General features: G+C 38.9%; 1 protein-coding gene across 1 annotated transcript; it reads left to right on the top strand.

Annotated features, from left to right (window-relative positions):
- The first annotated feature begins 1,686 nt into the window (after positions 1 to 1,686).
- Positions 1,687 to 20,484, top strand: LOC306860990 (protein NDNF-like). The gene is made up of 4 exons (XM_079403035.1): positions 1,687 to 1,974; positions 11,945 to 12,133; positions 14,276 to 14,400; positions 18,241 to 20,484. Exons 2-4 carry the CDS (start codon positions 11,946 to 11,948, stop codon positions 19,647 to 19,649), a joined length of 1,722 nt encoding a protein of 573 aa, XP_079259161.1. The 5' UTR covers positions 1,687 to 1,974; position 11,945; the 3' UTR covers positions 19,650 to 20,484.
- Positions 20,485 to 27,449: the final 6,965 nt, after the last annotated feature.

The raw sequence follows: 27,449 nt of genomic DNA, 5'->3' as shown, positions 1-27,449 counted from the left end.
TCTGATTGAAGCCCTTAGACACTCATTCAGTCATAAATGGCCATTCATCACTGAGAGCATTTGTTCAAGCTGCTGTTATCTTTCATAAATATTTACTTCCCCTGGTTAAAACCTCCCGTTCACACCTCCAATAGATGCGGGTCATAGAGACAGCAATGGAGAGAATAGCCCGCTGTAAACAGCCCAACAAAAGAAACAGTGCCTGCGCTCTTCAAACAAGCCCCACAATTGCGTGTGTGTTGGTAATCACAACCTATTCAAGTATGCATATACTGCAAGTACAAAAAGAAGGACAGGAAGCATCGTGGGATTTTTTTTTTTCAGCATGACACAGCTCTTTTGATGAAGTCTTCAGGAGTTGCGTGACTACCTGCTGGATGAGAGACAGATGCCCTTCTTTAAACTATCCTGTGTGTGAAGAAACAAAAACACATCTTCAGCAGGCCTTTGGAGGATTGACTGTGAAGTTTAGTGTGCTACCTAGTCTATAGCACTTTTGAGACGCATTTAAATGTTTGGACGCTATCTTAAAGGGCTTACATGAGAGTTACTACACAAACTGAAATTCAGAGAAAAAATGAATTCAAAAACAGGCATTTCAGTTTATTCTGTAGGCTATGATTTCATTCTTAAAAGATTCTTATTTGATATTTGTTGTCATGAGGATTGGTTTAAATTTTGATCATAATTGTATTTTCCTTTAGTACTTTGACCAGTGAAATGAATGCTGTCTAGGAAGACAGATCGCTGGGTTTTGAGACATAATGCCTATTATCACGTCAATTTTCTATGCTTTTTTACTGCTTTTTCTGCACATTCTGCAATATATAGGTTCAGTTATTATCAGTAATCTAATTTTATAACCCACAGAGCAACCAAATTATAGTTTTCAAAGATGGAAAAGTCAATGCAATTAGCATTAAAAAAATAAATAAAATAAAAAATTCAGTTTAAAACAGCTTTTGTTGTTCAGATATGCAGATATGTCAGTTCACAGATTTATGAGTGTGTCTATAGATATATTCAGATGTACACACACACACACACACAAACACACATATATATATATATATATGTCACATATACACACACACGGATGTACGGCTTTATATTCACATATTATCTCATCGGATTAAAAAACATATTCAGATATCACTATATATTTGGTTTTATGTTCTATATAGAAATATATATTCTGGGTCTAGAATAAATTATTTTAGGATTTATAGCTTTACATGTAGCTTTATATAAATATATTTGCATTTTAAACTATACATTTAGACTCACAATATTTATACTCAATTATACTATACATAATATAAAGTGCATAAACTATATTTGTATACAGGGCCTACTTCCAATTTATACTCATTTTTTAACTGTATTTAATGTAACTACTTTTAAGAAAAATAGATATCCAAAGTACCAATATATATTTGGATTTATATTGAACGATTTGTATATATTTGTATCTATATAGCCTACACACACACACACACACACACACACAAAAAACTTTTATTTATAACGATACAAAAATGTACTTAATTTAATTGACTTGAACTTAAAAAGACAATGCAACTTTGTAACTTGAGGCTTTGTCAGTGTCAGGTCCTGATGCCACTGAAGCTTGACTGTTGACTCGTGCAGGAGCGTGTGTTTGTGCGCTGTGTGAGATGAGTGGGCAGGTCTTCAGAGAGAGACACTTCACAGCAGTCTGACTCTCACTTCACTCTCAGTCTCTACAGAGGAGAACAACTCAGGATACCCACGAAGACAAGACATCAACTTTGGGACGGGAGAAACTGAAGGAATCTAGCAGGAACAACTTCAGCGCACTTTCTCCAACAAACTCCCTGCATTTCCATTTTTGTTCTCAGACAAGTTTGCGCTGCTGGAAGACAACACACACAGCCAAATAACATTTCTGTCAAAACACTTTCGCACTGGAGTGATTTAACCCAAAAGAACAAGGTAAGGAACTTCACGTAAAATTGATGTATTAGTTAGCCTATATTGACTTTAGGTTTTAGTTGCCCGTTCATAGCAAATGCGCGCATGAGGCCATGCGTTTGAAACCTCTCGGGATCATTTGCACTATTTTGAGACATTGCTCAGAGGTACATGCCTTTGCATTTCCTAAATGCTTTCAAGCCTCATGAAAGAGTTGAAACACTTCTGCAGTCACGGGGAAACGGAGCGGGACTCCCCGCGCTCTTTGAACCTTCTGCCAGAACAAGAGCGACGGGCTTTTGCGGTCTGCAAACTCCTGGAAGTGAACGATTTCAAACACCTTTCCATCAAGCCCGTGCTCGCAGGCTCTTTTAACATTCGCCTGGATCTCAGAGGAGGTGTGATGGGAGTTTTTGGACATTGTGTTGGAGACGCGGTTCCCATGCGCTCCCATCCGCCAGACGCAATTCATCACAACTCGTCCTCGCCCTCTCAATTGTGCGCCTGTTATTCAGTCTTTCAAAGTGTTAAACGTCTCTGTCTCCGCTCAAGGCAAAAGCATATGGGGAGTTTTCTTTAAATATCTGTTTGTTAGGAACTTCTCCAAACAGTAACGCATAAAAGCACCTGCAAGATGCGATTTTTTTTTTTGGCCCGTGTTCAAGTTTCAGGTTCAAGTTTATTTGTATAGCGCTTTTTACGAGACAAATCGTTGCAAAGCAGCTCGACAGGAAATTAAGTTTACACAATATATTTATATATTGCAGAACCTTAATATATTTAACTTATGGCAAATTTGGTAATTCTGTATGTTGTCTGAGTATTGGCATCCTCTGAGGTCCTCTGAGGGGTTGGCATTATCATTTCTCAGGTGTTCGGTAATCTCAGATCATTTAAGGGTTGGATCCAGACTGAAGCTTGTCATTCCTAGTTACCATATTAGACATAATTAGCGTAGCTGCTGTTCCATCTAAGCAACAATGATTTGTTCAACCCAAGCTAAAGAATAATAATAATGTACATTTGATCAGATATAACTGCAGTACAAGATTATAAGATGCATTATGTGAATGCTTGGCTAAAGAGATGTGTCTTTAATCTAGATTTATACAGAGAAAGTGTGTCTGAACCCCGAACGTTATCAGGAAGGCTATTCCAGAGTTTGGGAGCCAAATGTGAAAAAGCTCTACCTCCTTTAGTGGACTTTGCTATCCTAGGTACTACCAAAAGTCCAGAGTTTTGCGACCTTAAGGAGCGGGTTGGATTGTAGCGTGGTAGAAGATGAGTTAGGTACACAGGAGCTAAACCGTTTAGGGCCTTATAGGCAAGTAATAATATTTTGTAAATGATACGTAACTTAATAGGTAGCCAGTGCAGAGACTGTAAAATTGGGGTAATATGATCATATTTTCTTGACCTGGTAAGAACTCTAGCCGCTGCATTTTGGACTATCTGTAGCTTGTTTATTGAAGATGCAGGACAACCAGCTAGCAGTGCATTACAATAGTCCAGTCTAGAGGTCATGAATGCATGAACTAGCTTTTCTGCATCAGAAACAGGTAGCATGTTTCGAAGCTTGGCAATGTTTCTAAGATGGAAGAATGCTGTTTTTGTAACATGGGAAATATGATTTTTAAAGGACAAGTTGCTGTCTAAAATAACACCCAGATTTTTGACTTTAGAGGACGTGACAGTGCATCCGTCTAGTTGCAAATTGTAATCCAAGAGATTCTGTGTACTGTTTTTTGGTCCAATAAGTAATATCTCTGTCTTATCTGAATTTAATAGGAGGAAATTATTGGTCATCCAATCTTTTTATATTTTTTACACAATCTATTAGCTTAGATAGTTGAAAAGTTTCATCTGGTCCTGTTGATATATATAGTTGAGTATCATCAGCATAACAATGAAAACTGCATTGCCGTGTCTGCATGACTGCTTTATGAAATTAACTGTCCTTTGCTTTAGAGAGATGAATGGTTTGACATGAACAACTTATTGCACAAGTCTGCGTTTTTCTCTGGTTTAAGCAGTGCCACTTTTCAACGTCAAGATTTAAGGTTAATTTTACAGTTTTTGAATGAATAAGCGAAAGTGTATATTTTAGAATTGGAGTACTCAATTTAAGTTTCAAGTGGACTAGTTTTTAAATTGTATTCACAAAAATCCAAACAACCATAATCTACATTGTTTCATTAATAAGACATTTATTAATAAGATAATAATAAGACATTTAACATTTGATGAATATTTAGTTGTCAGCACTGAAAAGCATAACAAACATATCTCACAAATTCCATTTTAATCAGCTTTGTAGTTTACTTAAATAGTGTGTTTAATTACTTTTTTAAAAGTACAAATATTCTGTGTGTATTAATGTAAACCCATAAAAACTGCATGATGAATAATCACTATACGATAATAAAAGTAGCTCTTTAAAGATGAAAAATTGTTGCATGTCACTTGCTTGAAATTTCACTTCAGCTGCCAATCTGTAGCATGCAGCGATGTCTCGTTCCCTTTGCATCCTTTTCTTTTCGAATTTGAATAGTAAATTGTGTGGATTTTTTAATCTCTCCGATGGGATTGCAAGGATTAGTCTCCTATCAGACACAAACAACTACGAAGTGGATTGCTGGCTACCTGATGTGGTTCCTGGTGAGAGTGATATTTTTCTCTGGGCTGGGAGACGTAATGAAAGGCAGACTCAGAATGAGGGAATTTGAATGACTGTATTTAGCGGCGAAGCCAAGCTGCACTGCCTCCCATCCTCTCTCGGAAAGAATGAAACAGGAACAAAAGTCTAAGAACGGGAAGGTCTGTGTTGCATAGCGTATCTAAACCCTTATTTGCATATGAAAACTCTGGCAGCGAAAGAATTCCGCCACTGTTGCAACAGCCATTTGTGTGTCCGACGGAGTGACAGTCCGATGCGGAGATACAGTCGTCCTCACGCTGGTCTTTGTGGGGTCTGACGTGACTGTGTGTCATGTCCTGTTGTGGAGAACCAGGGATTTAATCGCAGCTTTTCGAACTTTTTGTGACCCCCTGCTCTTTCATTTCCATATCTGTTTGTTCGCAAAGCTTCAGAGCTCAAATTCAGTTTGAGATGGTTCATTCAGAGCGTCCTGTCGGCAAAACACGCAAACAACGCCACTCACATAAGATCATTTTCATTCTCGGTAGGTAGATGATAAATAAACGGCAGTGGCTTCTTTATTTCCCAGCATGCCCGTTTGTGCGCTTTCTTAGATATGCTCGTATGGGTGGGGTGAGGAGGACAAATTGTCCTGTGAGATCTCAAATTCTTCTCACAAAGATAGCAATGATGTGAAAATCAGTCAGGGGCCTTCCCATTCAATGGTCTGTTTGTGTGGCACTTGGAGGAAGTGGCCCCTACACCCTCAGCACAGCTGCCTGAAGAACATTCCCAAACTTTGTACTAATTGGGAGTCCTGAGATAAAGACCTGTGTGAGGATACTTAGAGTGGGACATCTGGACACTCTTGAGTAGGTTTGACTTTATTAATTGAAATCGCCTGGAGACGTTACACTTCACAGCTACTCTGTGTCTGTCTCAAATGTGCCTCAAAAACACAAATATCTTCAAAGATTTTACTCAACAAATGCCGTTCTGGGTCCTTGCCAAAGTAAACAAGCAGCAGACAGCCAAGTGTCCACAGAGGAGTGCTGGACTTCAGCTCTCAAAACAGGCCTCTAACAATTAGTCATTGTGCCATTTGGCTGTCCAAGAGCACCAGTGCAGTTCAGGATTGGCATAAAGACACAGCCAAAGTACATGTCAAGCACCTCAGCTCTAAATTGCTGATCATAACATTTGAGGTGAGAAGGACACATAGTGGCTGTTTGCGTGAACACTCATTCAATACAAACCAAATACCACATGATAAGGCAATTGAGACACAGCTGATACTACCGTGTATGTCCAATGCTGCTCCTGGAGGGACAATGTCCTGCAGGGTTTAATTCTGAACTGCCCCAACATACTCGCCTGTGGCTGTATCTGAAATCATCCCCTATACCAGGGCTATTTAACTCCACTCCTGGAGGGTCAGCGTCCTGCAGACTTTATTTATAACCCTAATTTAACACACCTGTCTCTAATTTGTAACACTGCGAGTAGCTTGTTTGAGGTGTTTGATTAGGGTTGAACTCATCAGGACATTGACCCTAGAGTTGAAGAGCCCTGCCGTTTACCCTTATTCACTATTCCCTACAATACTCATCTAATGCAGTCTTTCCCAACCATGTTTCTGGAGGCCCCCCAACATTGCAGTTTGCAATCAAACACACCTGATTCAACTCATCAGCTCATTAGTAGAGACTCCAAGACCTGAAATGGGTGTGTCAGACAAAGGAGATCTGCAAAATGTGCAATGTTGGGGGGCCCCAGGAATGTGGTTGGGAAGCACTGCACTGATATAGTCCACCGAATGAGTGAATGAAAACAAATGAGTGAATTCGGACTCTGTGTGAATTCTGAGTGCTGAAGATGGCATCTTCTGGCAAGATGAGGTAATTAATTCGCATGATGCTCACAATGCATGGGTTTTCTCTAGCTACTAGTCATTAAGTGTACATAGGTTGTACATTCATTATTGAGGTGCATTATGTGATTGAATGACTGCAGTCAATAATGTCCACTATATGGTTCCAGACACCACTACTAATGGCTGTCCCCTCGAACAGTGCACTACATCAGTGGTTCCCAACCACATTCCTAGAGCCCCTCAACACTGCAATCAAACACACCTGATTCAGGTCATCAGCTCATTAGTAGAGACTCCAAGACCTGAAATGGATGTGTGGGAGAAAGGAGACATGCATGTGCTGTGTTAGGGGGCTCCAGGAGCATGGTTGTGAACAACTGCACTACATAAGTGTATAATATGTGATTTTGGATACAACCTGGGAGTTTCTAAGAATCCTAAAGACCTTGATTTGCAGATAAAGGTGTGTTTAATTAGAATTGGAGCCAAACTCTGCAGGATTGTGTCCCTCCAGGTGCAGGACATGACATGTCGCAAATGATGAAAATTAAACTAGAGATATTTATTGAATGTGGTTTTGAATCTGGTTTATGAATATCATATTTGAGTGGGTTATACCAAAAAAAAAAAATAATAAATTGGATGGCATAGCTTGGCTTATTGGTGTAGCAGGATGGGGATTGTCAGAATAGATGGACTAACCACTGACTCTTGTCAGAGCTGCACTGAATAAAACGGCTCTACAAAATCCAACATTGTCCCCATTGTGTTCCACTGTTGAGGTTGGTTTCTTCCCCCTGTCTTTAGATTTTCAGCTCGGGCTCCGTATGTATGCATGACAGGGCCGTGAGGAGCCCAGGGGACAAAGCTCACATTAAATGTCTGTTCAGAGGTTTTGGGAAGCGCTGACATAAGCTGAGGGAAACTCACCCATTCTCCAGTTTCAGGGCGTCGTGCCTCTGTTGAAACATAATCTATAATGTTTCCCTTATCTCGGTGTAAGTGAAGGCTTTTGCAGCTCTGGTGTGATATAGGAGAGTTCACATATGTGACACTGAGCTCCATAGGGAGGAGAGCCAGTAAGGAGGCAGCATGTGTGTGTGTGTATGTGTGTGTAAATGTGCAGTCATACATGTTTAGAAAGCGAGTGAGTCAGAAGTGACACCCCCACACAGGTTAGCGTGGTAATGATGGCTCTCCGCTGTTTGTGGCCCGGGCCACTGCGGTTTGATTGACAGGTGGTAGCTGCTCTGGTGCGATGTGTGTTTTCACCCTGTCAGTAGTGCTGCTTTTCATGTACATGTGCTACTCATCTGTGTGTGTGTGTGTGTGTGTGTGTGTTTCCCTGGCTGAGCCTGTTAGTCCCTGTCTCACCTTGCGCGTTAACACTTCCTGTGGCAATTAATCAGTCTATTAATCAGACTGAATAAATCATTTAACGACAGGCTGAATTATCTGCTCCTAATTGTTGATCAATCAGTCAGACTGTTGCCTAAAGCCTCTAGACTCCCAGTGGAGATGAATGGTTATTTTATCTGATTTGGATAAACATATTTCGAAGAGAATGGCATTTCTGTCTCTAGAGAGATAATTAGAAGAATTGTAACCAAAGGAAATTGTGTGTTATCCAGAGTGGAATGCAGCCAGATGTTTCTGAAACACCTGACACAAGATTCTTGAAATACATTTGTGTTGCAGAATTATCTCTAATGGCTCTTTAGATCATAGAATGATAATTAAAGAGGTTAAAAAGAGGTAAATTACTTAAAGTCAAATAGCACCATCACATTGTCGTTTTACTCGCACGTGATTATTAAGAGCATTTTGAGGACGATAATTCAAACATTACAGCTTGTTGCGTTCAAAGGATTTAAGCTGTTTAACATTATGAACTTGACTCTACGACCTTGCCGCAACACACTCTCTCCCGAAACCACTTCAAGGTCCAATTCATCACACATCTCAGATTTGTACATGGTGCATAAGTGATCCAGGACCCAAATAAACCCGTTTCTGTCACAGGAAAAAAGTTTGGTAAAAACAAATGAATGCAGAAAAAAAATTAAAAGGAGCAACACAAAGTTGACACGATTGCGGCCAACTCTGCCTTCAAATTATCCTCCCCCAAATTACGATCAGACATTCTCCCCAGCTCTAATTAAACATTAGTTTTATTTGTTCCAGATGGGGCTTTGTTTTGAAGTTTTATTTTAGAAAGAGAACTGCTTTCTGCTCTGGGAAACACAACTGCATCCAAACCTGACGGAGTTGCAGAGGAAATCCATGTTCCTGTGTTTCTTTGCTTTCTCCTCTTGTTTGTAAATTGGAATTTGTGGCAAATGTTCTGTAACCACATCCAAAGAGATCTTCCCAGTCGCAATCTACACTTTTGTTTTCCCAATTCACTTCAGAGCTCTCCAGTGAACGCTGACTTAATTTATGTAAGCCTAGGCTGCGTTTCTGCTAGTAAATGTTATGTTAAATCACTGATCTGGACTAGAAGATATCCTTGTATACTACATGACTGTTAATTAAGATGGACTGCTTTCATACCAGTTGCGAACCATACCAAATTTCACACACTCCTAAGTTATCCCAGACCACTTTTAACAAAGCAAAACCACAGCCGAGTTTGGAAAATCAGTTTCACCACAACCAAACAGACTTGAGTCTGATCCAAAAGTGTTTGAAACATGTCCTCAAAGTATCCAGCATATCTATATCCTCATATACCTATTTAACAATACAAGATGAGTCCTTAAGAGAGAGCATCACTTTTCTGTATGAGAATATCCTATTAGACCATCAGAGCACAAGAGAAAGCAGTGCTCTCTTGTTGTGGGAGACAGAGGAGAGGAAATGTAATGCATGATAAAGGCAGTGCTTTGTGTGCAAATGCAGTTAAATACATTTTGTGATTGGCTGAAGTGAAAAGACTACGTGTAAAGGAGGGGGGAAGTGATAATGTGCAACTTTTAAAAGAAAGGCAAGAGGAAGGCACGTGAAAGAAAGATAAACAATGAATGAAAGCGGAAGAGGAGAAAGAGAGAGTACCATCTGAGCCTGGCAAATAAAGAGTGAGTGAAGGAGGTCAAGAAAAGTGGGAATAAAGACAGCAGGAGGGGAGGGATTCCTGGAGAGTTCGTTAAGAGGACAAGCACTCACTTGCTGTTAATGACAGTGGAGTATCGCTCTAATCTGCCATCATTAGCCTGATTATATCAGGGGGTTTGGGCTTTGCCTTCAGCTCCAATCAATGGCACCAAATCAATGGAAAGAGGATATCATGTGATCACTGCAAAGCCAAATCCAGCCTAGAGTGTAGCCCAACACAGCCAGACCCGGACCAGCACAAATGAACCAAGTTCAGCTTTTTCTAAGCGGGTTCATCACAGTCTAATTCAGAACAGCATACATAAACTTAGCTCACTGTAACACATTTGTGCGGTCTTACCCACTCCAGAACAATGAAAGTCAGTTAAGCACAGACTAACATAATTAAGCACTACATGTGACCAGACTTGAGTCTGAGCATTTTTTTTTAAAAATCACAGTAAAGATATGCATGAAAAGATATGTATGTTACAAAAGATCTCTATTTCAAATAAATTAACTTTCAGTTTGTTAAAAAAATCCTGAAGAATCCTTTTTTTTTTTTTTTGCAAATCAGCCTATTAGAATGATTTCTGAAGGATCATGTGACACTGAAGACTGGAGTAATGATGCTGAAAATGCAGCTTTGATCACAGGAATAAATTACATTTTAAAATATATTCAAATAGAAAACAGATATATTAAATTGTAAAACTATTATTTGATTTTTGATCAAATAAAAGAGCTTTGGTGAGTGAAGAAGAAACTTCTTTCAAAAAGTCTTATCGACCTCAGACTTTTGGGCAGTAATTTGTCTATTGTTTAATATCTGCTCTAAGGGCTCAATTTCAAAATTTTAACCAAAGTAATAATAACAGTAATAATACTACTACTTATAAAATCTACTGTTTGTCATTCACTTCAAAATGGAGTAAAAAGTGCACAGGACAGATGCAGCAGATCAGTGAGAATGAAAATCTGTGAATAGTTACACGCAGGTGTTTAACACCAACCAGACATGGATATTTTTGTACTGTGAGCTCGGACTCTACACAGGCATTCAAACGGTGATTAGTGAGGGTGTGTGTGTGTGCGTGTGTGTGTGTGTGTTCAATGAGCAGATGTGTGCATCTGTGAGTGTCTCTGAGTGCCTGGATCCCACTGCGCAATGTGACGTCGTAGTGACGTCTTTTCCATGTCATTTTGGACGTCCAATTTCCGTCCATTGATGGGGTTGTTTTGTAACGCCAGGCGACGTCTTTTTTCGACGTCTACCGCACGTCTAATGTGTATATCACAACTGCCATAGACGTCCAAATGACGTCCAAAAAATAAGCCAGATTAGGTCAAATGTTGAACGTCAAAATGACGTCCAAGTTGGGTCATGGTTGGACGTCCAAATAGTGGACCTAGTTTGGACGTCGAATAGATGTCCAGAATTGGTCATGGACCGACGGACCCAATATAGACATGATCTGCACGTCTATCCGACGTCCAATGTTTAGTGGGATGTTCTCATAAGCTGCTGGATGTTGTTTGCGTGCAGTATCAACCGCCAAGTACCCGTCTTTTACCCCAGCTGTCCTGCCCCTTGAGTTAAAAAAGCAGCAGAACTTCAAAGGTGGTCAGTGAGGACATTAATTTGAGTTCTTTATCCCAAATATCTTGTAGTTTGTTTATTTGTTGTAGCGTGATGGTGGAGTTCAGTCATTTAGCTAAATGTTAAGATTAACTTTCTGTTCTTTTAGATTAGAATAAGGACATCATGGAAGGATTTCACTGTCCTCCATTAGAGTTTTTAAACAGTCATTAACTTCTACTAATGGTTTAAATGTCCTTAACTTGATGGATTGATTCTCCAGCTTTAAAGACTACATGAAATCTAAATTGAAGTTGAATTACTTGAACTTACATAATTAATGCACTCACTTTCAGCAGATAAGCATATTTTGTTTTCTCCTTTGGCAAAACAGAACACAAATATTGATGACTCATCTTGCACTAAACAGACTTTTGTCCAATCAAATGCTTTCTTCTATGCCCTTCCCCCAAAAAGTCTACTATAACGAGAACTATAACTAATACGGTTTTAATAATCATTCAGATTGTATGAGAATAGTCAAGTCCAAACCAGAACTATAACAATAGCAATACAGTGGAACAGTATCATTGGACATTCTTTCAGAATCATTTTTTTTCCAGACGATAAACGATAAAAACATTGACAGTCAGTAAGAATCCACCCAATAGCCGCAGTGTGTTTGAACATTATTGTGCTTTGATGTGGATGCTAATATAGTTGATGTGAAAGAAAAAAGGAAAGAAGCCTGGTTTTTAAGAATGAAATTCCATTCTGCTGTTCACTCTCTCTCTCTCTCTTTCTTTAGGATGACGTGGATGTGTGGATGTTATGGTTTGGTGTTGCTGGTCTTGGGGGTGATGGGACAGAAACTGCCCACGCGTGATGAAGGCCTCTTTCAGATGCAGATCAGGGATAAAGCTCTGTTTCATGACTCTTCTGTCTTGCCAGATGGAGCCGAGATCAGCGGATACCTGTTCAGAGATACACCGAAAAGGTGGGATCATACATCGCACAAACATACACACTTTTCTTTACATATTAGCAGTTATATAAAGGTAATTAAAACTAGTGTATATTAACACAAACCTGAATGAATGAATCAAAAGATTGAATAAATAAATACAATTTTACATTCAGACAGTTAAATGTTATTTTTTTATTTGATTAAAACTATATATATATATATATATATATATATATATATATATATATATATTTTTTTTTTTTTTTTTTTTTTTATATTTATTTAGAATTTCCCATATTTCCTCAAAAGGAGTTTTAGATTTGGTTCTTTTTGGTGAAGATAGTGGTGCAGAAATTGCTTGCTTCACCTTTATTTACGATCTTCTGTGTGTTGAATTGCAGCGTACGTTTTTCATGTTTTAAAATTTTCCTTCATGTAAACTAATTTTTAAGTTTGAACATCCTGGGACGGGAGGGTTATAATCATGTGCATTTGTGGAAGTGTCTTTGTGTGAGGGAAGAAGAAATATGGGATCTATTATAGCTATAATGCATTAGATGAGTGTGAGACATGCATTATGAATGAGATGCTGGAAACGACTGTGTGTGTGTGTGATGAAGCATTGTTTTGAGTAGCAGGTGCACTCAAATGGATGAATATCAACCGTGTTCACCACGTCCGTCAAACTGGACCATATGCGAGGTCTTAGCAAAAGGCTACAGGGTTATTTTAGCTGAGGATCCTGGATGAATTAATCACATACATACCACAGATGGTCGAGATATTCGCAGTTTAAAACGCTTTATAGTAATAACGAATCTCCCCGTTTCCCATTTGATGTCCATGCCAGTGATTCTGTCAATGTTGTGTCCTGCTAATGAACTGCAGTGCTCTCAAATATAGCTGATTACACAGAAGTCTAGCATACATCTGTCATAATTATTTTACAGAATGTGGAGTTGAAAGGTGTTTCTGCTCACAGAAAGACTGATTAAAAGCTCAGACTGTTTGGAATAACACAGTATCATGCTACTTATACTAATTTAAACGTATATGTACAGTAGATATTTCATGCAATATCTAAACACGTTTGTCAAAATGTGCAGCATACAACATAGCACACTGCGCTGTATCCCACAATGCAATGTGCTTAATTTGACCTTCAAGTAGTAAAAGTAAAAAACTAATTCAAATTAGCACAAATTGATCAGAGCGTAATATAGTTACAACCTGCCATGAGAGTTGAAATGCAATGTAAAAAAATAGTTGTAAATAAAACACTATTTATTACAGTACGTTTAGCAAAATATTACTATTTCAGTCTTTCCAAATAAAAATTCACATTGAATTCATTGTGTTACTTGCCATTTCTCTGTATGGATATAATTCATATACGTAATGTGGTGATGTAATTCATTTAAACACATGATGCTTTCTGTTTCACACAATTTTTTTAAAGAAATAGTAGGCAGTATTCAGTCTATACTTGCACTAAGTAGTAAGCTAATATTTCAGTATAGTATTAGAAAGAGGTTACAGCTAAAATACACCAGCTGTGTTTGGTGTGCCTTTTATAAGACATCTCCCATGTGCAACGCATTGTCAAAAGTATGCTAACACAGTGCTAAAAACGCTAACAAAGCTAGCGGAAATGTGTTGAGACAGCAAGGCTAATGTAGCAGCGCTGTGTTTGGGGAATATTCTCCTAATTCGGTACTGGTCTCCGAAAGGCCAGCTAGTTCTAATTTCAGTATATTGTGTCTTGGGACGTGCTTTAATATATCTCAAGTACTTTTAAAGACGAAACATGACTGCAATCAAGCGTGCTAAATTAGCAACACCATTATGCATAACCTTGCTAAAATAGCAGTCTTATCCTTAGGGACCTGCACTTTTATTTCAGGCCCTAAAGTGGAAAGTATTGTTATACACCTTGTTATGTAACCTTCTATATAATGTTATGCTAAAAGAGTGCATGTGTTTATCTAAAAAAAGACCTTAAAATATAATTGCCTGCAGATGGCTAGTTTTCACACAGTCATCAACTGCGATTCAGTCCAAGCAAAGAGCACATCTGCTATACAACATACAATGAGTCAGGTTTAATTTCCTGTGTAATTTCTATGTTGTTGTCATTTTTGCAGTGCATGCTAACTTTCCTCGCTCTTGCAGGTACTATTTTATGGTGGAGGAAGACAACACTCCTCTGTTGGTGACGGTGACACCTTGCGATGCTCCTCTTGAGTGGAGATTGACGTTGCAGGAGCTCCCAGAGGACCGCAGCGGGGAAGGATCAGGTATCCGAATTAAATCTCCCGATCAATGTTGCAACTCTGCAGTAATTTAAGACTTGTTTTCCATGTAAACGTTCTAAATTATTATTAGAAAACCCGATCTTAGATCTGTGAAACAAGAGAACATCTCCCATAGTCATTCAATACAGCTTAATGATTAAAGTAGACAGTGGTATCTCCTTCCATTTATCAACAAATTATTTAACTTGATTCGGAAGGAAGTCATTTATAAATTAAGAATAATTTTGATCCTAGAGGATTAAGAATTAATTTCTACTTTGTGACTAAAATGTAAAATAAACTGAAAGGATTAAAGAAACGGAGTGTCTATTTACACTAAGTGCAAATAGCCCATCTTGTTGGCAAGGGCTATTTACACTAACTCAGCCCACTAACGTGTTATTGGGTTAGTCAACACTAAATAAAGACGCTAATGTAGCATCTGTTTCAGTGGTGTAGATGGTAAGGTGCATGCTTTTTGACGCGATCTACCAGAGTTCGAGCCAGCCTTTTGCCAAACAATTTTCCTCCCTTTTCAAATTTCATATCACATCAAAAAGGTATTTATTTTCAATAAAAATGAAGGAAATAATCAAAAAGTTGAAAATAAAACTATCGGGTAGGGTTAGGATAGGTGTAGGGAGGGCTTTATTGTCCCAATAAGGTGGCATCCATTTAATAATTTGAATTAAAACTATAATTTACACTCAATACGTTATTATTGCATTCTGTTTTATAATGTACTACTATACTGAGGTGCAGATAATTGCCACTATTTGCAATAAGTAGTATAAATAGCAGAAAATCTTGCTATTTTTACATCATGTAAATATAATCTATAGCTATTTGCACTTATTTGCTATTTGTAAAAAACATATCGTTAAAAATACTGCTATTTTCACTTAGTGTAAATAGTATCTATCGCTATTTACACTTTATATTAATATTATATTAATATTTTAGTTCTGTTCAAAAACCTAATGAGCAGCCTTCATATGCAGCATTTTAAGCTCGGAATGTTAAAGCTGTCCTAAAATGTGGTTCCCTGTTAAAGTAATTATACAAGAGAAATATCTATCAGGCCTAAATTATACTTAGATTTTAATTTATAACAGCAAATAAATTTGTGTTTATTCTCCCATGGCTTGCCGGAGCAGCACTGTTTACATTATAAGGTTCCGTTTCAGTTAGGGAATAGACAACAAATTTATTTAACCAAAAGTCAAAATGAATGTCCTACAGATGCCCCCCCTTGGAAAGTTTTATGCAAAAATAACTCTAGTTTTATTTGAAAAAGCAGCATGGCTGCAGGTAAATATGTGTTTTCTGTGAAGTACTGTGGAGCGTGTCCAGTGTGGGTCAGTGTTTTCCACCATGGTCAATCATTAGCCCTGTTCTAGTGTGTCAGTGTGTATTTGTGAAGTGTGAATTTGGGCCCACTGTAAGCACACTTGATGTGCTGATGGACTACATCTGAACGTTTGCAGATGTAAAAGCCTGAAGCAATAATGAAAAAGAGTCAAATGGAGTGAACCTTGTATATGGATGTATAAGGTGAATCTCCCAAAACCTGTAATGAACATGACCCCAAAATGGATTTTTTTTTGGTGAAATGTAACGTAGACATGCTTTCAATCACACAGCCATAGAATTCCTCCCACTTTTCCCATCCACTGTAAGCAAAAAAAGGTTGTGACCGGCATTCGTCTTCAAAGCAAAATTCTCGCTTGTACTCTTGTTCTCCCTTTTAGCAGTACTCCCTCCTCTTTTGCCCTCCCTCCTGGTATTTTTCTCATTTCTTCCCTTTTCCCTCACACTCTCTCTCTGCAGCTCTCTTTTTCCATCTGGACAATATCCTAAAAAATAAATCAATAAAGTTCCACAAAACACCCTTGTATTTCACACCACACACATGGAGCAGCACTGCGGTTTCAGTTCCGCATGTCTGTGAAACCCAATGTATAGGACCGAATCGGGGCAGAAGCTGCTGTCAAAAGCGTACTGTATGCACAGAACATGTCCATGTGTGAGCTTACATGAAGCCATGAGTGTCTCCCTGCAAGACGACAAGCTTCTCTGATCATCTCTGACTTTTTGTGCCGTAATGACTCCCAGGCCTTGGGTATCCTCCTTCCTCTTAGTCTGTGGCCCAACATGGCTGTCCTGGCTGATGAAATGCAGAGACCACCATCATTCACTGCTGAACAGTTGGGTTTTCCAAAAAAGGATTTAGATTTTTTTTTTTACACACCGTGTAATGATTGTCCTGCTACGGCGTGACTTGGCTGTGATTGGGAGAACCTGAAAGACAAATTAGTCACAGTTGATGATATCAGACTGATTTCCTTGCTTTCATACACATTCAGTCATTCACAGTTGCAATAACTCAAACACACTCACTCTGGTGGGACTGGACCTTAGGAAAGAACCTTTCAAATGAGATCTCTTCAATATTTCATTTGTTTGAAGAAAGCAATGGGATCAAACGGAAAGCAAATTAAACTTGAAGTGAATGAATGAAAGCTGGAGTTTAGTCAGTCTGTCTATTTGAGACGACCGATAAAACATTTTATAGGATCTTCAGCATTTTCAGATTTTTTTCCTGGGAAAGACCACAGTACCTTAGAGTTTCAGAAAAGAGTTCAACAATGTCTTAAACTTTGCTATCCACCTGTTTTTCATCTCTATGCATTTATATTTATGCAAACTGTTGATGCTTTTATCCAAAGCAACTTCACGTTCCATACAACCTCTGTTTCTATCAGTCCTGGCATTCAATGGGAATCGAACCCGTGACCTTAGTGTTGCCAGTGCCATGCTTTACTGTTTAAGCTACATAAATACTTAGTGTATCAACAATTGTCTCATTTTATTTCCCCTAAATAATTTGAGGAGACACATCCGAGACGAAGTTGACATTTTTAAACATAAGTGAGAACTCCATTTTGAGCTGCTTCTGTGCAATACTTCATGTACTTTTTTCTGGTTAGTTGCAGGAGTACGTTATAAATGAAAAGCAAACAAGGACATGGAAGTGCTTTTAATTTGTGTTATTTTTTTTGAGGTACAGCAGTCAAAGTAAATAAATACTCATACACAAGTCTTTTCCCATGTTTGTGGAATATATCCACTGGGAGCCAGTCTTTGAGTGCAACGCGTGTTCATTTAGTTCTCTGGTTGACAAACATAATATTATGCTTTCTCGCCCAGCTGAGCGGAGAGAGCTTGGAAAGGAACTCAGGGAACAGCGAAGCCACAAGGCGTCTCTGTGTAGCTTAGAGTTCCCTGGTAAGGCAAATTGAAAGTCATCCTCTGATCTGCAAAGTTGTTTGGATACAAAACACAGCAGAGGAGTGGCTAACGTTCACGGGAGCAGGTAGCCTGTTAATCCTTGTGTTACCTCACAAGGATTAACAAATTAAACAATGCTCTTTCCGTTAAGATGGGAATTGCTGCTTCTTTTTTTCCAGTGGTGTTAATGTTAATGGTGTGGGGAGGAAGTGGAAAGTAAACAACCAGATGAGAGGATTTGGAGTGGTGAGGGAAATGCGTCATTATGTGGCAGTTAATATTAAATGTCTCAGTCATTGATGTTCAGAGAAAGCCTAAGTGTGTACATCCATTTGTTCGACAGTTTATGTGGCTTGTGTTTGTGTGTGGTTTAAACAAGTCATCATTCAAAATGTGCATCTCCAAACAGTTTTACCCCCACAGAATGGGCCTTGTTTTTTATGTTTGTGGTTTGTTCTGTGGGGACACTCAATTCCTCATCATCTTTTGATTCGCTGTGCTTCATTCCCAAGGTCTAATTTTGTGAATCTCTCTGTGTCTTTTGTGTCCCAGGTGAACCAGAACCTCTAGAGCAGCAGAAACAGCAGGTCACGGCCAACGAGGGGACCGAACTCTTTACCTACAAAGGAAATGACGTCGAGTCATTCGTCTCCACTAGCTCCTCTTCGGGCTTGTACCAGCTGGAAATCATCTCCACCGAAAAGGACAGCAACTTCAAGATTTATTCTACCACAACTCCCGAGTCCGACCAGCCATACCCGGAGCTGCCTTACGACCCCAGGGTTGATGTTACCGCATTGGGTCGTACTACTGTCACGCTGGCCTGGAAGCCCACTCCTACTGGTTCCATCATGGGCCAGCCGATCCAATACTGTGCGGTTATTAACAAGGAGCACAACTTCAAGAGCTTATGCGCAGCTGAGGCCAAGATGAGCTTGGATGATGCCTTCATGATTGCTCCAAAACCTGGTCGGGATTTCAGCCTCTTTGACTTTGCTCATTTTGGTTTTGTCCCATCTAAGAATGATTTCAAGGATCGTTCCCTCACCACCAACAGAGCTCTGAGCAACAAGATGAGTCGCACATATATCCCCAAGCCCAGAGTGGCAGACATACAGAAGATCTGCATAGGCAACAAGAATATTTTTACCGTGACGGATCTAAAGCCAGACACACAGTATTACTTTGATGTGTTCGCCATCAACACTGGCACCAACATGAGTACTGCGTACGTGGGCACTTTTGCCCGCACCAAGGAAGAAGCCAAGCAGAAGACTGTGGAGCTCAAGGATGGGAAAGTAACCGACGTCTTCATTAAGAGGAAAGGCAGCAAATTCCTTCGCTTTGCCCCGGTCTCCTCTCACCAGCGCGTCACGCTCTTTGTCCATGCCTGTCTGGACGCAGTGCAAGTTCAGGTGCGGCGTGATGGGAAACTTGTTCTCTCTCAGAATGTGGAAGGTGTCCGTCAGTTCCAGCTCCGAGGAAAGCCCAAAGCCAAGTACCTGATTCGTCTGAGGGGATCCCGCAAGGGTGCCTCCACCTTGAAAGTACTTGCCAGCACACGTGCCGGAGGCAAGCAGCCTTTCCCTGCCCTACCCGAGGATACCCGCATCAAGGCTTTCGATAAGTTGCGTACCTGTTCCTCCGTCACCGTGGCTTGGCTTGGCACACAGGAGCGCAACAAATACTGTGTTTACAGACGTGAAGTTTCCGAAAGCTACAGCGAAGAGCATCGGCGCCGAGAGCAGAACCAGTGTGCTGGACCAGAGAGCCGTGGCAAGTCTGAGAAAGTGCTTTGCAAGTACTTCCACAGCGCCAACCTGCAGAAGGCAGTCACTACCGAGACCATAACAGGCCTCGAGGCGGGAAAGAGCTACCTCCTGGATGTATATGTGGTGGGACACAGCGGCCACTCAGTCAAGTACCAGAGCAAACTGGTGAAAACAAGGAAGTACTGTTAAAAAACAGAGACTCCGAAGCACAGACTCTGCACAGAAGTAAATATATTATATATATAATGAGAAAAAAAGAAGTTTATTTAACTCGAAGTGATATTCTACTTAGGAGAGTTTTGCAGACTGACTACTTGCGCACAATGCTAATGCTAATGCTGCATGTGTCGCGGTTACCGAACTGCCTGTAGAGTGAGATATCAACCTCTGTATTTATGTTTACATTACCGAGTCGAGTCGAGTCTGGCGCTCTCAGGCGACCTTAGGCACCTCAAGGATTGTTCTCAGGGGGTGCCATCACTGTTGCTAAGCAAAGAGTCCCTGTACTGCATCCTCAATGCCGTGGAAATGGGAGTTTGGAGGAGTTGCAGTTCTCTTTTAGCCACTGCATGCACCATTTATCTGCATTATGTCTACATTCGATTTGTTTGTTCAGTTTGGTTTTTACACCAGCCATCGCAGAGGTAGCTCCATGACTCCTTCTCTCCGTTCTCCTGCCCTGTATTAAAAACATGGTTTAGAAGACTTTTTAAATTATTTCATACTTCTTAATGTTTTATTTTTTTAACTGTTATTTTTTGTTATTGACAACAGTTATTAGTGATAAAAATGTGTTTTAAATCTATATGAAAGTCAACGTTGTTGAAGCGTTTCCCCACTGTCAGTTTGTGTGTGTATAATCTCAGTTTGTGAATCTGGTGTGTGTAAATGTGTCTCATCTCTGTGTCACATGTACAGATTTTCTGCCAATATTCATGTACATAAAACACTAAATATAGACATCTGTAATCCCAGCGGTTCTGTGTTTCTCTGCCAGGATGATATATAAACACTTCAAAATATCCACATGAATGAACGACTGAAAGTGTATGTTCTGCTATGAAGTAAAGCATCTTTCATATGACTCATAGAAATTCACGTCAATAATACCCTAATGACCTATTGCATTTGCCAAAATTTGCAGTATACAACAGAGCACACTGCACGGAATACTTGATCCCACAATGCAATGCACAATATTAGTCCTTCCTGATTATTGGCCAAGATTTAAAATATTTTCATTTGATTACCAAAAAAATGCAAAATAACTTTTGTATTACTAAGAAGAAAACTCAATGCTACTTTCTGTATTAAGCATGCACGAAATGAAGATTTGTGACATCAGTGCAGCATACTATTACCACTACTTATTGTTGCACGACACATTCTGATTCACACTAGTAATCCCATTCTGCACACAGCCATTATTTCTAGGTCTGTAAAGTGAATACAACTACTGTGTCAAATGTCGCATTTGTATATAGCATGTTTACACATTAAGTACAAACTATCCTTCTCACTGTTCATCTCTCTTTTTCACAGTCACATATAGGGTTGATTTTGTGCACAATGCTCAAACCAAACTGTAAAATCTTTCCTGAGGAGTTCAGTTTGAGCTCCCTTCGCAGCTTGTCAATCACTACAGACATATTAGAACCTCGCCTGTCTTAAATTATCCTCATTGCTGCCCTGCAATAATGAGGAAGAGTACTGGGAATGGATTGGGAATGCTTGAGGCAATGGTTTGGGAATGCCATGGATGGCCCTTTACAGAGAAGCTAATGAGAACGGTCAGCAGGGACTGTGTGTGCAAAGCTCACAGAAAGCGGGTCAGTTAGAGAGTGAATGTGTTTTTAATAAAACCAAAATTCCCTGGATCCCAAGACAATCAAAAGAAGAGGTGGCCAATGCATTCACATTTTCTTTTTCCAACCTCTAGAGTAGTCCTGCTCACTACTGTCTACATAGCCATTTGCCTTCTAAGTCCACACTGAAATAAACCCTTATAATTGATGATTTAGTACACTAGATTGGCAGCAACACTGTGCATCACCCAAAGAAGCACATGTGAGACATCCTCACATAAACTACATGAGACCTGCCTCAAATAAATATTAATAGGTGTTCCCTTTAGCGCCTGATTGCAATTCTTAAAAAAAAAATCACTGTAGTTTGAACTACATTATAATGAACATTAATATCTATTTTTGTAAGCTCACATACTAGCATAGCATGCATATACCTGATTAGCCTGATCGCTTAGCTTATACTCTATGCATTTATTTCATAAAGGATACCTAGCTTACAAGGAATGTTTTTTACTTTAAAGTTTTTTTTTTAATAGTTATGTAAATGTTAGGACAAAATGTTCTTAAAGTAATGTTTATTGAACAGTAATATTTAATAGACATTTTCATGATGTTGCGAAAAAAAGTTCTTAGAACAACATTCTTGGAACATTCTTATGATGTTATTTGAACTTGGTGAATATTCTCATAATGTTGAGAGAAAACATTTAGCATTATATTTTGGGTAAAATAGAAATGAGGAAGATGTTGTGAGGAATTTTTTAGTAACATTTGACATTCTAAATCACAACAAGAAAACATTTTAACATTAGAGAATTAAAAATTAACTTTCAAATAATGTTGTATTTTGGGTGAAAACGTTAGTAAAACATTGTAAGAAATTGTAAAGCCATTTTAGCTCTGTGTCTGTCAGTGATTGACGACTTACACATAAGTGTTCGACACTTGAGAAGGAGGCTGTTGTGTCTGCAACTTTATCGTCGAAGACAATATAGCGACCCTGATTTTCTCACGATAGCTACAATTACGTCGTGAGAAAACGTTTTTTAGGTTGAGATCAACAACTTTCGTTATGTCCAGATAACCACAAAACAACTTTCGTTATGTAGAGATCACGAGAAAATTAAGTTGTGATAACGATAAAACAACTTTCGTTATGTCCAGATAACCACAAAACAACTTTCGTTATGTCGAGATCACGAGAAAATTAAGTTGTGATAACGATAAAACAACTTTCGTTATGTCGAGATCACGAGAAAATTAAGTCGTGATAACGATAAAACAACTTTCGTTATGTCGAGATCATGAGAAAATTAAGTTGTGATAACGATAAAACAACTTTCGTTATGTCGAGATCACGAGAAAATTAAGTTGTGATAACGATAAAACAACTTTCGTTATGTCCAGATAACCACAAAACAACTTTCGTTATGTCGAGATCACGAGAAAATTAAGTTGTGATAACGATAAAACAACTTTCGTTATGTCGAGATCACGAGAAAATTAAGTTGTGATAACGATAAAACAACTTTCGTTATGTCGAGATCACGAGAAAATTAAGTCGTGATAACGATAAAACAACTTTCGTTATGTCGAGATCACGAGAAAATTAAGTCGTGATAACGACAAAACAACTCGTTATGTCGTGATCACGAGAAAATTAAGTTGTGATAACGATAAAACAACTTTCGTTATGTCCAGATAACCACAAAACAACTTTCGTTATGTCGAGATCACGAGAAAATTAAGTTGTGATAACGATAAAACAACTTTCGTTATGTCGAGATCACGAGAAAATTAAGTTGTGATAACGATAAAACAACTTTCGTTATGTCGAGATCACGAGAAAATTAAGTCGTGATAATGACAAAACAACTTTCGTTATGTCGAGATCACGAGAAAATTAAGTCGTGATAACGACAAAACAACTCGTTATGTCGTGATCACGAGAAAATTAAGTCGTGATAACGATAAAACAACTTTCGTTATGTCGAGATCACGAGAAAATTAAGTCGTGATAACGACAAAACAACTCGTTATGTCGTGATCACGAGAAAATTAAGTCGTGATAACGATAAAACAACTTTCGTTATGTCGAGATCACGAGAAAATTAAGTCGTGATAACGATAAAACAACTTTCGTTATGTCGAGATCACGAGAAAATTAAGTCGTGATAATGACAAAACAACTTTCGTTATGTTGAGATCACGAGAAAATTAAGTCGTGATAACGACAAAACAACTCGTTATGTCGTGATCACGAGAAAATTAAGTCGTGATAACAACAAAACAACTCGTTATGTCGTGATAACGATAAAACAACTCGTTATGTCGAGATCACGAGAAAATTAAGTCGTGATAACGATAAAACAACTCGTTATGTCGAGATCACGAGAAAACAAGACAGAAAAATTATAATAATGCATGGCCGCTTAGAACTTCCGTAGAAATGTTTTTGTAACCTTTAAATATTATTATAACCACAACAAGAAATCTGGACATTTGGAAATATTTCAAAACAATGTTTCCAACATTTTTCTAACCTAAATTTGTTACTTGTGTATGTGCTGTTTTAGGATTTGGCCAAAAGAAGTGGTCTTAAAATTGTACTGCCTATGTATTTGAAAAGTAAGTATCAAAAGTAATGATACTTTAAAATGCTATCAAGTTGGGAAGCTCATTAGACTTTAGAACAGAGCTTATGTTTGTCTTTCAAACATTTGTATCTTTCCCTCCCACTCACAAACACACACACTCCATTTACTTTGTTGTATCCTCTATTCTGGAATTCTAATGAGCCACAGTTGCCGCATTTGGCCGCCAACACTCACTCAGAGTAAGATGATAACAGCACAATCAAAACAGGTCTTCTCTCTGTAAAAGCAGTTCACATTGGTGTGGTAAAAGAGGAAAATACTCAAATACACAGAATAAACGGTTTCATGCTGGCCGGCGGCTCTCCAGGGACAATAAAAGGAGAGACATGTGGTTGTTAGGGGGAAGAGTGAGAGATATACAGCCAGAGAAAACAGTGAATGAAATAAATATAGAGGGATGGAAGCCCCATCTCAGAGTGATGGCTTTCAGCTTTTAGCGCTGAACTTTGTTCTGCTCTTATCTGATTTTCGGCGTGTGTGTGTCTGTATGAATGCATGTATACGCATGGCTTGCGTCCCAGTTCCTTAGAACTCAGTGATACTTTTGAAGATAGTTTGTGAAGAAGGATTCTGAAGTACCTCTTTCATACACACATATTCACTCGACATCCACATACAAACTCTGTTTATGACACTTGTGTGTGATGGTGCTGGTAAGACAGAAATACTGATACCATCAAAAGGTCTCAGAAACCACAGTCCTGGCAGTTCCTCTGAGGTCAGACCATCTGTACCTAAAGACCTCCTCACGTGGATCAAAAACCTCCATCAAAAACTCCCTCTAAAGTGGTTTATCATCATGACAAAAATGAGAGAATAAATACTGCTAGTTTGGTGGATATTTCACAAAATGCTTCCTAAGGTCTCTTTTTCAAACTGGAGGTAGGGTGGTTCCTGACTACTTTAAGCTGACTAGATTTCTGGGTATCATAAATAATCTTTCAAGTTAAGTTAAAGTCACATGGCTGTAACTCTTAAAAATAGAGTTTCCAATTAGATCCAGATCCAGACAGTCTGATGCCACAGGAGTTTATCGCTGTACTGCCACATTTTGTGTCAGATCTGTAGTCAATCACCATTGATTCCTATGTGTCATGTGATTAAATTTGACATGGTAAGTGGCACATGGAAACATAAACCTCAGGAAAAGTCAAGGTTTTACCCACAGTCTTAAAAATCAAGGTTCCTTTTTGGCAGTATTGCTTCAATGAAGAATCTTAAACATCTATAAGGGCTTTCGCACTGGAGGAACCCTTTCATAGCTCCTACAACTATTGGTGAAAGTTCCAATTTTTGGGCGTGTTCGCAACGCAGGAACTAGGAACGTATTTAGTTCTAGGAACTCCATTTGGGGGAACTAATTAGTTAACTAGCTCACTAATTAGCTCCTACTTCAGAGTAGGGTTCAAAACACTTGTATAGGAACTACCAGTGACGTAAGTGTCTGCATTTTTAAAAAAGCGGTGTAAAAATATTTACTTAATGAACATGGAAAACAGCAATAACGGCATTTACCTGTTGTCTGCAGCATTGTGTTCCTTTCTCAGCCTTGATGATATTTAACACTGCAAGATTTATTCAGATTTTCATGCTCTTTCAATCGCGTAAATTGTGCATTTACATTCCACCTCCGTTATCACGAAACCCACGACACACAACAAAAACTGCTCCGATCACGGCGTCCTCCATTCACTGGTTGCTGACATTTGTAAATGCCAAGAATAAAGAGGTTGCTGTCGGAATTCCTGATGCTGATGCAACCAGGAAAACGGCGCGAGGGGGAAATTAGTTCTCTATAAACACCATGCTGGCTAGCTCCTAGAACTAAATCCCTGAAACTATGTGGTGCAAAAACCCCTTTTGGAACCTTTCCATTGCACAAAATGTTCTTTATAATATGAAGGTTCTTATTAAAATGTTCAGTAACACTAGAATAGGGAACACTTCTTCACTATTAACTACGACTTTTCCCTCAATAAATTTGCTGCTTATTAATAGTTAGTAAGGTAGTTGTTAAAGTTAGGTGTTGGATAGGATTAGGGATGTAGAATAAGGCTTTAATATGTTCATAATTAGTACTAATAAATGGCTAATATTCTAGTAATATGCATGCTAATAAGCAACAAGTAAAGAGAAATTAAAGTGTTATCAAATGTTCTTTAAGCTAAAAACCAAAAATGTTCTTTTAAGAGCTGTTCAATGAATGGTACTGGTTCCTCAATGAAGAAACCCACTTGATTTTTGAGTGTGCTACCTTAAAAGTAAAGGGTTTTGCACTTTACACTTACATTTGAAGAATCTATAATGAAACATCAAGAAGCTCAAGAACTGTATAGCCCTAATGCCAAAAATACTGCTGAATCTAAGAGTCACTGAAGAACCCTTTATTTTAAGAGTTTATACTAGCTATTATTGTCTCTATCTGAATAAAGGGAGTAAAAATGAATAAATGGAGAAAGGGTTTTGTTACGCCCTCATAAAGGGTGGTCTGGTGTCCGTGCTGTCCTTCATCAGATGTCTGTTGTTAATGGCAGTCATTTTCTCACGCTTTGTCTTCACTGTAATCTCTGTGTCTCTCAGGACTATTTCTCTACCCACCCTCTCATACTCTCTCTATCAATGCTTCTCATCCTGGTGGCCCTCAAGAAGCAGCGGGGGCTTGACAAAGTCAAACACAGTGTATGTAGTATTTATTGTGTATGTAGTAATGTCAGCAGCGCAGGACAGGCCAGAAACAGCATTCATCGGGACGTTGGTTTGGAGTGAGGTTTGGATGATGGAGACACCTCAAGTTTGAAGAGATCTCTCAGTATCAAGTTTTCAGAAGTGTCTCTGAAATATGGTAAAACGCTGGGGAGAATCCTGCATGAAGGCGGTTGTGTGAACTGCCAAAATGAGGTTTGTCTGCAGAAAAAATATTTGCATAAAGAAATAGAGACCCTGAGGAGTGAGAAAGAAAGAGAGCTTTTTTTGGCGGTATTCAACGATCTGTACTTCTGTTAGGATCTGGTACCAGCCTCGGTCAGAAAGAGATGCAGAAATACTTCACTTCGGATAATTCTGCCAAAAGTATCATCTAGTTACAGTTAGGATGAATTGCCGTTGATCCATAATAATGTCACACTTTGCCAGGGACCACAGAGCAAGGAACGAGGAGACGAGCAATTCTCAAAAACAAGAGTCTTTAATCCAACAGGGAGCATAGGAGGCACAGGAAACACAAGGAATGACGTTCAGAACCGACAAACACCCACAGAAGGACTGGGGCTTTTAAACACAGGGTAATTGGGGAAGACGATGAGACACACCTGCAGCAAATTAACACAATCAGACTGGGGAGAAACTGGGTCACAGGGAACACATGAGAAGCAAAAACACAACAAAACAGTCCAGGATCCTGACAAATAATGACTAAAATACTTGAAACATCACAAGCTCATTTAAAATACAGTACATGCTTGTGATGTCATTTCTGCAAAATAATATAATGTTGCTTTTTTTGCAACACTTTCAAAGTGACACTT

The sequence above is a fragment of the Barbus barbus genome (assembly GCF_936440315.1).
Source record: "Barbus barbus genome assembly, chromosome: 41".
NCBI classification, from domain to species: Eukaryota; Metazoa; Chordata; class Actinopteri; order Cypriniformes; family Cyprinidae; genus Barbus; species Barbus barbus.
Note: the sequence above shows the minus strand (reverse complement) of the source record. Positions and strands in the feature narration are given on the sequence as shown.

Coding starts and splice junctions, on each gene's coding strand:
- LOC306860990 (XM_079403035.1), top strand. CDS start 11,946: ATGACGTGGATGTGTGGATGTTATGGTTTGGTGTTGCTGGTCTTGGGG. Junction 12,134..14,275: donor TTCAGAGATACACCGAAAAG/GTGGGATCATAC, acceptor TCGCTCTTGCAG/GTACTATTTTATGGTGGAGG. Junction 14,401..18,240: donor CCGCAGCGGGGAAGGATCAG/GTATCCGAATTA, acceptor TTTGTGTCCCAG/GTGAACCAGAACCTCTAGAG.